Raw genomic sequence first — 14,459 nt, 5'->3', positions numbered from 1 at the left:
TTGAGTATGATTATGCCACATGAATGAATCTATACATCAAGTTTCATTCATCAAAGAGAGACTCGTAGATGGTTCAAATAAATTCTTAAAAGCTTCATCAACGTCTCACAACAACTCAAATTTTCTTTGTTCATGCGAAGGTATTTTTTTGATCTTTTGATTAAACCTATATTACGCACAGCTTGCAATCTATGTATTCTAAATTTATATCATTAGTGAATCCCTCACAATCTGGTTTACTCCCTCTAAATTTATATCATGTCCTCTATAAGCTCCCTCTCTTTTAAAGTTGCCTCAAATGTCAGTTTCCCTCTAAATTTCAATCTTTCTCTTCCTGTAACAACATTCTAAAAGGAAAAGATCAAGGCACATTGCTCTTATAATATGTATTGAAAATAAATAAAATAAGAACAATTCTACATAATAATAAATATTATTCCAATAAAATATACATAAAAATATATTTTGAACATATATACATATGATAAGTAGGAGATAATTTCCACAGCGAATCAAATTGTGATATTGCTATCAGGATTTAACTGTGTGATTTTGAGTCAAACTCAATGACCCATGTTTCATTAGTGATTCAACATGAATCCATCTCTCATGAGAATAAATGAAACACTTAGCACTCATTGGATCTAGGTGATGCACTAAGTGGTCAATGAGTTTGACTCAAAATCACATAGTTAAATCTTGATAGCAATATCACAATATATATATATTCAATCTTCTATATATATTTTACTCCATATTTTCAACATATTATTTCCTTATTAAATTCACAAAATTAAATAGAAATAATATTAGACATAACAAAAATACTTCTCTCCTTTTCGTCAAATCATAAGCTATCTCCATATGCCTCAAATCAGAGAAATGCCTAATATTATCCTTTGGTGTTCCTACAATTTCCGCCTTTGCCAGATCACCAAATCAATCTTCGGATCCTTTTAATGCCCACCTTAATGAATTTGTCCACTATATTTTTTCTATCAGTGTTATATATGCCAATGGAGTTTTGCAAATCGAATCTTGTCTTCCTATGCCTATTATATATGCCAATGGAATTTTGTAAATCGAATCTTGTCTTCCTATGCCCTTACGCCATGAATGCCCTCATGGTGTTTCTTGGTTTCCCTCACACTTTTAGCCTTCTGACTCTCAATCGACACACCTTTATGCTCCCCTATGGTTGTGCCTCTGAGGACATGATCCCTTTATTCACTCTAAATGGGATTCCTTATTATTTTCGTGGTGTTTTATTTTATTCACATCTATGTGCACCCTTGACTCCTATTTCCGTCTTGGTTGTGATTGGCGACCATTTATTCAATGCACCGTGTTTTATGGTAATTTATCTGAAATTTCCTTTGTACCATGTTGGTTGTCTCCCTTATTTTTTGTGGTTTCATCCAATAATGCCCTTCCGATTCATTACTGTCAATTTTGTTTTCTCATATATTTCTACATATAATATTGGGTCAACCCAAATGTCTCCTCACATTATGGAATCCACGTCATTTGCTCAGTGTTGACATGACAAACAAATAATGGAATCAAACTCCACAATTAGTATTGTTGTGTGCTTCTTGCTCAATTTTTCGTCATTATATTAAACCATTCATCTCTTCCATAGGCAATATAGTTTTGATCAAATTCTTATTTTCCCAATTTGCTGAAATCACTCTATATATGAAAGAGTTCTCACCCTTGAAGTCACTTGTTTTCAATATATATTTTGTTCACATAAAAAGTTGATAATTATTAATTATAAATGGTTACAACTTAATAAACAAAGTATATATCACCGATCACTTCAAAATGTATACATTCAATGCTTATATTCAAATCTTCTAATATCTTGTATTCAGAAACCAATCCACCACACTTTTCCTTGGGGGACCCACTACACTTCACTGACCATTAACATCGTATACTTCGCAACCTATACTTCACGATGAGGTGGCGCTGGCTAACGGGGACCCGATTTTGTTTGTTCAGATGTGATTACAAACAATGAAGTGAAATTTACATGGAATGATGTTCGAATTTAGTGTTGATCATATTCATTTACATGTCATCGATGTGCTTTTGATTATAATGGTGTATACATACACGCCAGTGGATATGGGGCAACTTATATGCACCCGTATCAAGTGTAAATAGTCTAAGGGACTTATATTTTCATTAAAAACAGGTGCATATAAGTTGCACCGTAGATTGTGCCATACATACACTCCTTATCCCCCAAAATCTTACTGTAGTCTAATTGCAGATGGATAGTGTCCACGTGAGATATGGTTTATTTCCATCTTAAGTAATTCTATAACAAATGTCATTATCTTTGGATCTACTAATGATCAATCAGCAAAACATTTTTCTAACATCATGGAATCTGAATTTGAAATGTCTCTTTTGGGTGTGCTCACATTCTTTCTTGGTTTGCAAGTCTCACAGCTTGAACATAGTCTTTTTCTTTCTCAAACAAAATATGCTAAAGAAATGTTGAGGAAGTTTAACATGATTGATTGTAAACCAGTTAGTACTCCTATGGAAACAGGTTGCAAGTTAGTAAAGGATGATGATTCACCTTCAGTAAATCAAACATCATATAGATCCATGATTGGAAGTCTATTATATCTCACAACATCTAGCCCTAATATAATGCAAGCAGTTTGTATGGTTTCTAGATTCCAGTCTGATCCTAAATAGTCTCACCTTAATGCAATGAATCAAATTCTAAAGTACATTCAAGGTACTCTTGACTTTGGTTTATAGTATCCTCACAGTGATGATTTTACACTTTCTGGTTATATTGATGCAGATTGGGGTGGATTTGATGATAAGAAAAGCACTAGTGGTTAAACATTTTTCCTTGGTTATCGTTTGGTTGCTTGACATAGCAAAAAAACAAGAATGTGTTACTTTATCTACTTGTGAATGTCATGTCCCCTTCTCAGCGCTAGTATTTTAGGCGCCAAGTTAATCTATTTCCACATCTAAATAGATTAACGGTATTATCTAACAGGATGCCTACCAGTCACAATGGAGGTTTAATTTTATATACTTCAGAACTTTATTAATGTGTGCAGAATAAAGTCACTTTATGTTATAAAGTTATTTACTTTATAAAGTGGCTTTAAGTGACTATAGGACGAAAATGGCGTTTTTATCCCACATTCCTTGCTTCTTATGTTTTCTCCCACTTCGAAGTCATAAAAGCGGAGCTTGTATTGGGATTTGGACACAAGAAAATTTATGAGCTTGAATACTTTGAAGTTCTAGTTGCTTAAATGTGATTGGTCCGAACTGTGACGATGAGACCCCTCCAGTTTTCCTTCTGAAGAGATTGGATGTTACCCCAACTCTTCATCTATTTTGAAGCTATATCAAACCTTCCGAATAAAGTAGGTCATTCTGCATTCAAAGCCATAATCTCAGAAAATACACATGGGAGAGTAATATGCAGAGATCATTGGGCTAAGGTTAATAGTAAGGTACGGTGCTATGTTTCTTTTTCATTGCCATATTAGAGTCGGTTGGATGCTTATGGTTAAAATAGGGACCAGGGGGAAATAACCACATATTGAATCAATCCGCGGCTGAGTTCTACTGAGCTACAAGGCATAGGTGAAGTCACAGGGTTCTAGCGGACACTCTAGGTGAGGGAAAAATCAATTCCGTCGGGTCTTCACACCAGCACAGACTCCTTACACACAGCATTAACTTTGGTCCTGACTGTGACTTTTAACGCCAGTGGAAGGTTGCCGTGAATGTGTATGGGAAGTCGGGTTGAGAAAGAAGTTAACTGAGAAGTCAGATATGGAAGAACCTTGCTAGTTTCAGTCACCGTCAACACTCGGATACGGGTCTATGATTATCCTTCACCACCTCCATTCACTTGTGCATTGCCGACTGGAACTACCATCCACTCCAAGTAGATGTCTGACACCCAATTGCCATTGTTAAGGAAGTCATGAGCCATATGTATAATGCAGTATTTTTACTGGATAATGACTTTGTTAACGGTTTTCTAGTTGAATCATTGACTAAGATAGATTATTGTATTTTTTCCAAATATATGTTAAGTTTCATCCTATTGTCTGCTGGATTAACACAGTCATGAATGAAAAATTCTGGGTTGATACAATGAGCTTACTGTTGAGTTTAGTGTATACTATAAACTTGAAATGAAAAAAACATTTGGTGTATTTGAGTTGTTTGACAAAATTACCAGTACAGTCCCAGAACTTTGTGTAAAAAATTTCTCAGAATATTACAGTGGTATCAGAGCCACAAGACCTGCCATCTTGTCAGAAATAATAAAATTTTTACAGACCATTATCAGCCTAAAAATGATAGCCAGGAATGTGTAGAAGACATCATAAATTCAGTCACCTATAGCTGGAACAAGCAAACTCCTTAGTACATATTGACATTGAAAATAGTTTTTCTGTTGATGAGGAAATAACTTTGGAAACAAGTGAACAAGCTGATATTACTCAACAGGTTGATCATTTGGGACAGGTTGAACCAGAAAACAACATTCAATTGGCACGTAACGAAGATAAACAGTACAGGGAAGTCCGGGAAACTTTACAGGCTATCAAAGATGGACAGAACAATATTGCAAATGCTCTATAGCAATTAGCAGGTACTATGTAATAGTTGCTTCCGGTCCACAGAAGGGCTCCTAGCCATCACAATGGAGGTGGTAGTATAGCTGGGTCTCCCGAGTAGCTAGAGCTCCCACACATAACACGGACAAACCCTTGATGTCGGTTTTTAATGTAGAAGAAGAAGTTGTACCACCTGCAGCTCCGAATTTGTTACCAGATAATGTTATGGCAACATTTGATGAGTGGGATTTGTTTCCGGATCTAGTTAAACAAAATCTGATCTTCATTCACTATTTAAATCAGAAAAGAGAGGCTGATAGGTAGTAGCAGGATCAGAGACCAAGAGGATCTAACAGGGATTTAAAATATGTTATGAACAAATATACTCTCCCCACCTTTGATGGCAATGGTTAGACATCAGCTAGAGCTTGGATTCACAAGCTAGATACTTATTTGACACTTAAGCCCATGGCTGAAGCGGAGGCCATCAAATTTGCAACTATGCACCTAGAGGGAGCCACGTATGATTGGTGGCATCATGGATTAGTCAAACAGAATCATGGCCTCATAACTTCATACGAGACTTTCAACTCTAAGCTAATTACTTGCTTTGACAGGAAGGATGTTGAAGTCTATTACAGGGATTTGGCTTAGTTACATCAGAGTGGATCTTTAGATAAGTTCATTGATGAGTTTCAGTGTATATCGATTATGGTGCCAAATATGTTAGAACAGCGGAAAGTAATGCTATTCACAGAAGGTTTACAGGATAGATTTAGGGGTTTGGTTAAGGTTCTTAAACCAAACACTTTGGATGACGCGATCAATATAGCTCATGATTTGGATTCACCCTCATCAATATTACTGCCTCCAAAGAAACCTTACAGGGGATCTACATTAAGCCAAGGAAATAAAAACCTGCAGAAACCCACTCCTCCCAGGTTGGATTTTGAAACACGGAACGAACTTAGGAGGAAGAAATTGTGCTTTACTTGCAGGGAGCCTTGGACCCCCAATCACAAATGCCTTGGGAAAGGCAAGATATATTATGTTGAGGTTCTATCCGAGGATGAAGAGGAGCAACAAGAAGGTGAAGAGCTTGAGGACAGCAAGGAGGAAGAAGTTGAAGAGCAGCCTTTTAAAGATAAGAAGAAGAAAAACATCACGGAACAGCCTCCAATTATAGCCACTCTTTCTAGTGATCCGGCATGTCATCCTTTTAGAGTGAGGGGCGTGGTTAAGGGACAGCGCATTGTGTGCCTCTTGGATACAGGAGCCTCACATAATTTCATTGGTACACGGATAGTATTTAGGAGAGGTTTGCAGACAATTGACATTCTCGAGTTTGAGGTGAAGGTTGCAGGCGGTGAAGTGTTGAGGTGTACAGAGAAGGTAGCAGGTCTTCAGATACAGTTTGACGATTATCTTTTGGAGACTGATTTCTACGTTGTTGATTTGGATGGGTTGGATATTATTTTGGGTAGACAGTGGTTAAGGACTCTTCATAGGTACACTTTTGATCACGAGACCATGCAGTTGGAATTTTCATAGGGTGATCGGTTAGTAGTCCTCAAAGCCATCCCAGATAGTGGACCCAGATTAATTACAACTCACAGGATGGAGGCTATTTGAGACATGATATAGAGTGGGTGACATAGTGTTTCATCTCCTCAAAGGAGACACGTGATACAAGGCAGCAGTATCATTATGACATTCAAACAGTTATAGATAAGCACAGGAGAGTGTTTGAGGATATACCTCCGGGAATCCCAGCAGATAGAGGGTTTGAGCATATCATTGAGCTAAAGGAGGGTGCCAAACCCATCATTAGTACCCCTTATCGTCACCCCAGGGACTACAAGGAAGAGATAGAGAAGACGATCAAGGAGCTTTTAGATATGGGGCATATCAGACCCAACTCTAGCCTCTTTGCCTCTTCAGTGGTGTTGGTTAAGAAGAAGGACGACACCCTTCGGATGTGTATAGACTACCGCACACTGAACAAGGGAACCATTAAAAATAAGTATCTAATTCCCCGCATTGATGAGTTACTAGATGAGCTTCACGGGGCAATTTATTTCTCGAAGATAGACCTTCGATCAGGATACCACCAGATTAGAGTCCGTAAGGAGGACGTGCATAAGACAGCTTTCAGATGCCACTACGGACACTATGAGTTTTTAGTGATGCCATTTGGGCTCACTAACGCACCTGTCACTTTCCAGTTGTGCATGAATCATATTTTCAAGAAACAGCTAAGGAAGAGTGTATTGGTTTTCTTTGATGACATTTTAATCTTCAGCAGGACTTGGAAAGAACATTTGCAGCATTTGGATGAGGTCCTTAGTCTCATGGAGGAGCATTTTTTATTCGCAAAAGAGTCTTAGTGCGAATTTGGGCTAACCGAGATTCTCTATTTGGGGCATGTGATTGGTGCCAAGGGGGTTAAGGTGCATCAGGAGAAGATACAGGCAATTCTAGATTGGCCACCACCGAGAGATGTCTCTGAGTTACGAGGTTTTCTTGGTCTTTGTTCCTATTATTGGCAGTTCGCCAAGGGTTTTTCCTAGGTAGCAGCACCCCTTACCGATTTGACACGAAAAGGGGCATTTAGTTGGATAGAGGATTCTGAGGCAGCGTTTGATAAACTGAAATAGGTGATGAGTACATGTCCAGTGCTAGCACTTCCTGATTTTTCTAGGCCCTTTGTTTTAGAGTGTGATGCTTCGGGAAGCGAAATAGGGGTAGTATTAATGCAAGATCGTCATCTCATTGCTTTTGAGAGTAGAAAACTTAGGGGCAGCGAGTTACTATATTCCACCTATGATAAGGAGATGCTGGCTATAATGCATGCCTTAGCCAAATTTAGACAGTACTTGGTGGGAAGTAAATTTATAGTAAAAACCGATCATAACAGCTTACGCTACTTCCTGGAATAGGAGGAGTTCAACAAAAGGCAGCAGAAATGGGTCAGCAAGATACAAGCTTACGATTTTGACATCGAGTATGTCAAGGAGAAAAATAATATAGTTGTTGATGCTCTTTCCCAACGACCCCCAGTGCTAGCGTATTATGTCATTTCTGAGATTTCAGCAGATTGGAGGTCCCAGCTATTAGTGGAGTATTCCAAAAATGCTCATGTTTGTCAGGTTATGGATGGTATACTTGAGGACGAGTGGTACAAGGTAATGAATGATGTTATATATTACAAAAACAGAATCTACCTAGTACGTGAATCTAAACTAAAGGGGGATATTATGTGCACCATACACAATGCACCATCAGTAGGGCACCCAAGTTTTTTTTAAAACCTATAGGCAGATCAAGGAGAGATTCTCTTGGAAGGGGCTTAAGGACGATGTATTGCAGTATGTCAGAGAGTGTCAGACTTGTCAACATAACAAGTCTAAACAGGGCTTTCCTGCAGGTTTACTACAGCCTCTCCCTATTCCAGCCCAGAGCTGGGAGAGTATCTCCATAAATTTTATTACCAGGTTGTCGAGGGTCCAAGGCAAGGATTGCATTTTTTTAGTGGTGGACAAATTGACCAAGTATGCACACTTCTTTGTGATCGTCGCAGATTGGTCAGCCTCTCAGGTAGCTGAGTTGTTCTTTTGAGAGGTTTTCCATCTCCATGGATTACCCAGGACCATTATGAGTGACAAGGATAGTAGGTTTCTCAGTACCTTTTGGCAGGAGATTTTCAGATTGATAGGTACAGAGTTGACTCCCAGCACTAGCTATCACCCACAAATGGATGGTCAAACTGAAATAGTGAATAAGTGGGTGGAAGGGTACTTGAGGAACTACATTATAGGCCAGCAGAGAGCTTGGGTTAAGTGGTTGTATTTGGTAGAGCATTTCTATAATACCACTTGTCATATGTCTATTCGGATGACTCCTTTCCGTGCCCTTTATAGTTACGAGTCCCTTTCTTTTATTGATTTGGCCTTACAGGACAGCAGGGCACCTTTGGCCAAAGACTTGATTATGGACCAACAGGACATCCTCCGAGCTCTCAGGATAATATTCAGTAGGCACAGAACCAACAGAAGTTATATGTTGATCGACATCATACTGAGCGGAGTTTTGAGGTGGGTGATCGAGTCTTTCTTCATCTACAGCCATATAGACAGAGCTCCTTGAAGAAAAGCGGGTCAGAGAAACTTAAGCCCAAATTTTACAGACCTTATTGTATCACCAGGAGGGTAGGAGAGGTCGCTTATGAGCTGGATTTGCCAAGTGACAGTCGAATCCACAATGTTTTTCATGTTTCATGCCTCAAGAAGGCCGTGGGCCAGCAGATTGTGCCCTCAAAGTGTGTTTGCCCCCGCTTGATGAAGTGGGTAAGCTTATTTTGGTGCCGGAGGAAGTGATTGAAACCCGGGAGAGGAAGCTGCGTACCAGAACCATTAGGGAATATTTAGTTCGATGGAAAAACTTACCATATGAGGACACCACTTGGGAAGGTGAGTCTATACTGTAGCATCTAGCACTGAGATTGCTTGAGGGCAAGCAATCCCGGGAGGGGAGGACTATCATGTCCCCTTCTTAGCACTAGTGTTTTGGGCACCAGCTTAATTTATTTCCACATCCGGATAGATTAACGACATTATCTAACAGGATGCCTACTAGTCACAATGGAGGTTTAATTTTATATACTTCAGAACCTTATTAATGTGTGTGGAATAAAGTCACTTTATGTTATAAAGTTATTTACTTTATAAAGTGGCTTTAAGTGACTATAGGACAAAAATGGTGTTTTTATCCCACATTCCTTGCTCCTTGTGTTTTCTCCCACTTTGAGGTTATAAAAGTAGAGCTTGTATTGGGATTTGGACACAAGAAAATTTATGAGCTTGAATACTTTGAAGTTCTAGTTGCTTAAATGTGACTGGTCCGAACTGTGAGGAGTTTTCCTTCCGAAAAGATTGGACGTTACCCCAACTCTTCATCTATTTTGAAGCTATATCAAACCTTCTGAATAAAGGTCATTCTACATTCAAATCCATAATCTCAGAAAATACGCATGGGAGAGTAATATGCAGAGATCATTGGGCTAAAGGTTAACAGTAAGGTACGGTGCTGCGTTTCTTTTTCATTGCCATATTAGAATTGGTTGGATGCTTATGGTTAAGATAGGAACCAGGGGGAATAACTACGCATTGACTCAATCTGCGGTTGAGTTCTACTGAGCTACGAGGCATAGGTGAAGTCATAGGGTTCTAGCAGACGCTCCAGGTGAGGGCAAAATCAATTCCGTCGGGTCTTCACACCAACACAAACTCCTTACGTGCAACATTAACTTTGGTCCCAACTGTGATTTTTAACGCTAGTGGAAGGTTGCCGTGAATGTGTATGGGAAGTCGGGTTGAGAAAGAAGTTAACTGAGAAGTCAAATATGGAAGAACCTTGCTAGTGCAGTCACTGTCAACACTCAGATACGGGTCTGTGATTATCCTTCACCACCTCCATTCACTTGTGCATTGCCAACTCGAACTACCATCCACTCCAGGTAGATGTCTAACATCCAATTGCCATTATTAAGTTATGAGCTGTATGTATAATGCAAGAGTATTTTTACTGGATAGTGACATTGTTAACGGTTTTCTAGTTGAATCATTGACTGGGATAGATTATTGTATTTTTTTTAATATATGTTAAGTTTCATCCTGTTGTCTGTTGGGTTAATGCAGTCATGAATGAAAATTTTTGGGTTGATACAATGAGCTTATTGTTGAGTTTAGTGTATACTATAAACTTGAAATGAAAAAACATTTGGTGTATTTGAGTTGTTTGACAAAATTACCAACACAGTCCCAGAACTTTGTGTAAAAATTTTCTCAGAATATTACAGTGAATCTGAATATGTTGCTGCTACTGCTTGTTGCACTCAGCTGATTTGGATGAATTATCAGCTCTCTGATTTAGGTATTCAAGTCTCAAAGCCTACCTCTATCATTTGTGATAATATGAGTGCTATTCAACTAAGTAAAAATCCAGTAATGCACTCTCGTACAAAACATGTGGCTATCAAACTTCATTTTTTGTGTGATAAAGTTCTTAGCAATGAATTTAAGTTGATTTATGTTCCATCTCAAGGACAGATAGCAAATATTTTCACTGAAGCTCTACCTAGGGAATCTTTTGAACGGTTAAGAGTCTCGATTGAGAGTTTTCTCTCAATCACTGCTGACATAAATAATTTGAAGTAATATTTGGTGTTAGGTTTCTGCTCCTATTCATAGAAATTTCTTCTAACTCGATCAAAAAGCAGAAATCCTATGTTTTTGATGCAAAAAATTTGGGGGAGGTAAGGAAGTTAATGAATCAGATTCAGTTTTGTTCAGCACATTCAGTGATCAGCATATCAGTTCAGTCAGATTTTGTCAGTGATCAGCATATCAGTTCAATCATCAATGATCAGTATATCAGTTTAGTCAGATTTTGTCAGTGATCAGCATATCAGTTCAGTAAGATTTTGTCAATGATCAGCATATTAGTTCAGTCATCAATGATCAGCATATCAGTTCAGTCAGATTTTGTTAGTGATCAGCATATCAGTTTAGTCATTTTTGTCAGTTCTTCCGAATATCTTTTTTGTATAGTCACAGGATCAGAACATTTGTATATTATCTTGTATATGTTAGATGGTATATAAAAAAGAGGTTCAATTGGATATAATTTGTATATCATCCTGCATATATTAGATGACTATATAGAGGAGGTTAAATTTTTGCCTCAAAAATGGGGGAGATTGTTGACTATGTTTTTGACTTCGTTTTTTAAGCAAAAATTATGTGTCATAACATGTTTAAAAAACAGTGTTAAATGTTGTGACATCGTGGCATTAAAATGTTTTGAAAGTTTGGGTAAACGGCAGTTAAAAGGCATGTTAAAAAGGCATGTGGACTGTACATGGCATTTATGAGGCTCTGTTGTAGCATGCAGTATGCGAAACTTTCTTGGAAACTGTGGTGCCAAGTGTTGAGAATATGTGGCCGACTTGAAAGTTTTATCAAACATAATTTCTTTTGTGGGTATTCGATAGCATTATGGTAAGATTATTCTGTTCAAAAAAAATTTGTTGTTCTTTCATGGTGGTAAGGAATGATTGTAAATTGGTGAAAAAACTTCAACTGTGATCCGGTTTCAGGAAGGTAACCTTGGCTGAGAATGTTAGTTTGAATCTTGCTGGTAACAAAGGGTGTAAATGTTTTTTGTTTTCTTGATTCTTATACTTCTCTGATATATGGCTCTGTGCAAGTTTCTTGTGCTGAGAACAGTGGGTGGATAAAAGAAAGCAAGTGGTTTTCATGCTGAGAACAGCCACAGATAAAAGAAACAAAAGGGTTTGTAGTCATGCTAAAATGGTTAAAGATTTGTTATTGCTCCTTAAGAGGTATGCGCAAAACAAAGGTATGACTGATCTCTCTACTTCCATGTTGCATAGGAGAGTTCAAAATATAGTTTGTTTTGAAATCAGTTCAACTGTAATACAGTCTCTTGTTTTTGTAAAAAGCTCATCTTTAGTCACACAAATGAATGAGGGTTTTAGGAATGAATCCTAACCAGCTTGATTCAGTCTCTTTTTTTGAAGTATATATTATGGAAAATTTTTGATGACTCAGTTTAAAGGAGATGATGGGCCATTTTTTGTTGGTTTTAGATTGAAAACCATTTTCTGGTTTCGGCAGTTTGACAGTTAAAGAATAAGTTCTTTTTGTTAAAGAATAACTCGATGTAAGATAAAAAGAGGGCATTCTTGTATAACTGCCCTGAACTGGTTCAGTTTCTTTGAAAACTAATTCTTAATATGTTTTACATGTATGAAATTGTTTCTCTATTTAAGAGAATGCTGAAACTTGTAAAAACACATTCAATGTGTTTAAAGCAAAGACACAAAAATTATTGAAAAAGTTTTAAAGGTGATCTGAAAGATTTATTATAAATTTGCTTACATGTATAGGTGTATAAAATATAGTTATATGTTTATGTAAGATTGTAATTCAAATCCAAGAGAGAGATAAAGAGGGTTGTAGCCCTGAGCAGTTGTAGCTGCTGATTAATTCAATAAAATTACAGGTTCATGGAGTGGTTTTCCTCTCTATGATGAAACCATAAAGATTTTTGAGGGTTTTCCACTCAGCACAAATCTCGTGTCTCTATCTTTTGTGAGTTATCATCTTCTTACTCTATCATGTTGAATGTTGATTGTTGAGAGCAAATTTTATACATTCAGTTTTATGGAATGTTAAATTGAAATTTGTCACTTGTTTAAATTAAAAGAACTGGTTCTGATTCACCCCCACTCTCAGAACCTCAATTACTTCCAACACCTATATCTCTCCAAATCACCCTATATGATGTTATGTTGGAACCAAGATTCCAGTTAGTACTTTCAAATTACAGACAACTATAAAAGACAATTTCTTTGATGTAGATCCCATCCCTTTTAATTAATTGAAACTATTTGAAGGATTTGAATATAAAGCGTGACAGGGGCTATTATCCAAATTTTCTATTATTCCATGAGGTAATCCTATGGACTTGGATAAATTTTTCTAAAGACGTGTCCAGCTCTTTCTAACTGCTGTACTGACTTGCGTATAAGTGCATTAGTTTTATTTCGTGTGAGATAAACAAGACTAATTTTGAAATAAAAATGTAGCCTTGATCCAAACATGACCTAAGTTTTGGCAATTGAGATATTTTCTCAAATTTTAATCTGTCTTTTAGAGGGAACTTAAGTACTGTCATGTGGCTATTATGAAATATTTCTCAAGGCACGTTTTGATTTTTCAAAAGTTTTGTTTGTGTTTAATGCATCTATGCTTTCCCAGGAAGCCAGACTTGCTATCGAGTACATCGTATTTCCAGTAGGGGAGGCGGTGGAACTTCTTCCAAGATGTCCGAAGATTATTGATAGTCAAATAAAACTGGCGGAGAGCTATCAATTAGTAACAGAAAAATTGGGTACTGAGTTAGATCCAAGGTTACAAATCCTTCCTCCTACCCACAAGTAACAAGGAAATGAATCTGCACACTTTCTTCAAGAGAAGATATTTATCTAAACTCTAAATTTCGAATATCCATTTACTATTGAGCATTGACTGCAGAATACTGTTTTAATTACACTGTTAAAGTTGATATTGCTACATATATTCGTCTCCAGAATAAAATCAAATGCAGTGGTTACCTTCCCGAGTAATTGAGGGAGGGTGCCTAGTATATTATTAGGCTTCTTTGTAAAGAGGAGCTTCCAAGAAACAGGAGAAGTTGTTGGCCTTTTGCTTCTCTCCTCTTTCTATCATGTTTTGTATATTCTTTATATGCTTGCTCACTGTAAAATGCCTAAGCTTGCAACTTTCAGAGGATGAATACACATCCCAAAGTTCAAACAAAGATATTGAATTATTGGAGTGTGATCAAGAAAGCACGTGCAATCTCATTGTTTATTTCTACCATTTTAGGAAGTGCATTTTCATAGGTGAGTTAGGCAGGGGTTCTATGAGGGGGGCTTGGGCTCTATTTTTAGGGAATAGAGGTCGAATGAGAAATGAGGTGGGGCTGGAAATAGTCCCACTTGCTTAGGGAAAAGTTATGCCACATGGCAAGTTGTGCTCATTCTTTCCCACAAAAAAACAAAGTTTTTACTTTTTAAAATATTTTTTAAATTTTTAAATCTTCTCAACTTCCACAAATTTAGTAGTTGGAATACATAGTTGTTTATTTCACCGTATGTCGAGCTGGTAAGCTGCAAGTTTGGGTTGGTTTGATGAGTCATCGTATACACATCCAATATGAATAAAATGTTTCTTGCATACCCGAGGA

The 14,459-nt window shown here is 37.4% G+C and overlaps 1 protein-coding gene across 10 annotated transcripts in view; it reads left to right on the top strand.

Annotated features, from left to right (window-relative positions):
• LOC149538810 (protein SEEDLING PLASTID DEVELOPMENT 1-like) overlaps positions 1–14,061 on the top strand; it is a 228,623-nt gene extending 214,562 nt beyond the window's left edge. For 7 of the 10 annotated variants that reach the window (XR_016356108.1, XR_016356110.1, XM_089800133.1 and 4 more), the window contains one exon: positions 13,469–14,061. Coding sequence is in view for 5 of the 10 variants with exons in the window: in XM_089800133.1 (XP_089656259.1) it covers positions 13,469–13,651 (183 nt within the window). In the remaining 5 variants the exon portion in view is untranslated. Of the gene's footprint in view, positions 1–11,911; positions 12,045–12,710; positions 12,800–13,468 lie in introns of all 10 variants that reach the window. The other 3 variants (XM_089800127.1, XM_089800128.1, XR_016356109.1) reach the window with 2 other exon arrangements.
• Positions 14,062–14,459: the final 398 nt, after the last annotated feature.

This window comes from Cupressus sempervirens, chromosome 9 (assembly GCF_028749045.1).
Source record: "Cupressus sempervirens isolate cs-2001-9-10 chromosome 9, ASM2874904v1, whole genome shotgun sequence".
NCBI lineage: Eukaryota > Viridiplantae > Streptophyta > Pinopsida > Cupressales > Cupressaceae > Cupressus > Cupressus sempervirens.
The sequence above is the reverse complement of the archived record's forward strand: the minus strand, read 5'-3'. Positions and strand labels throughout refer to the sequence as shown.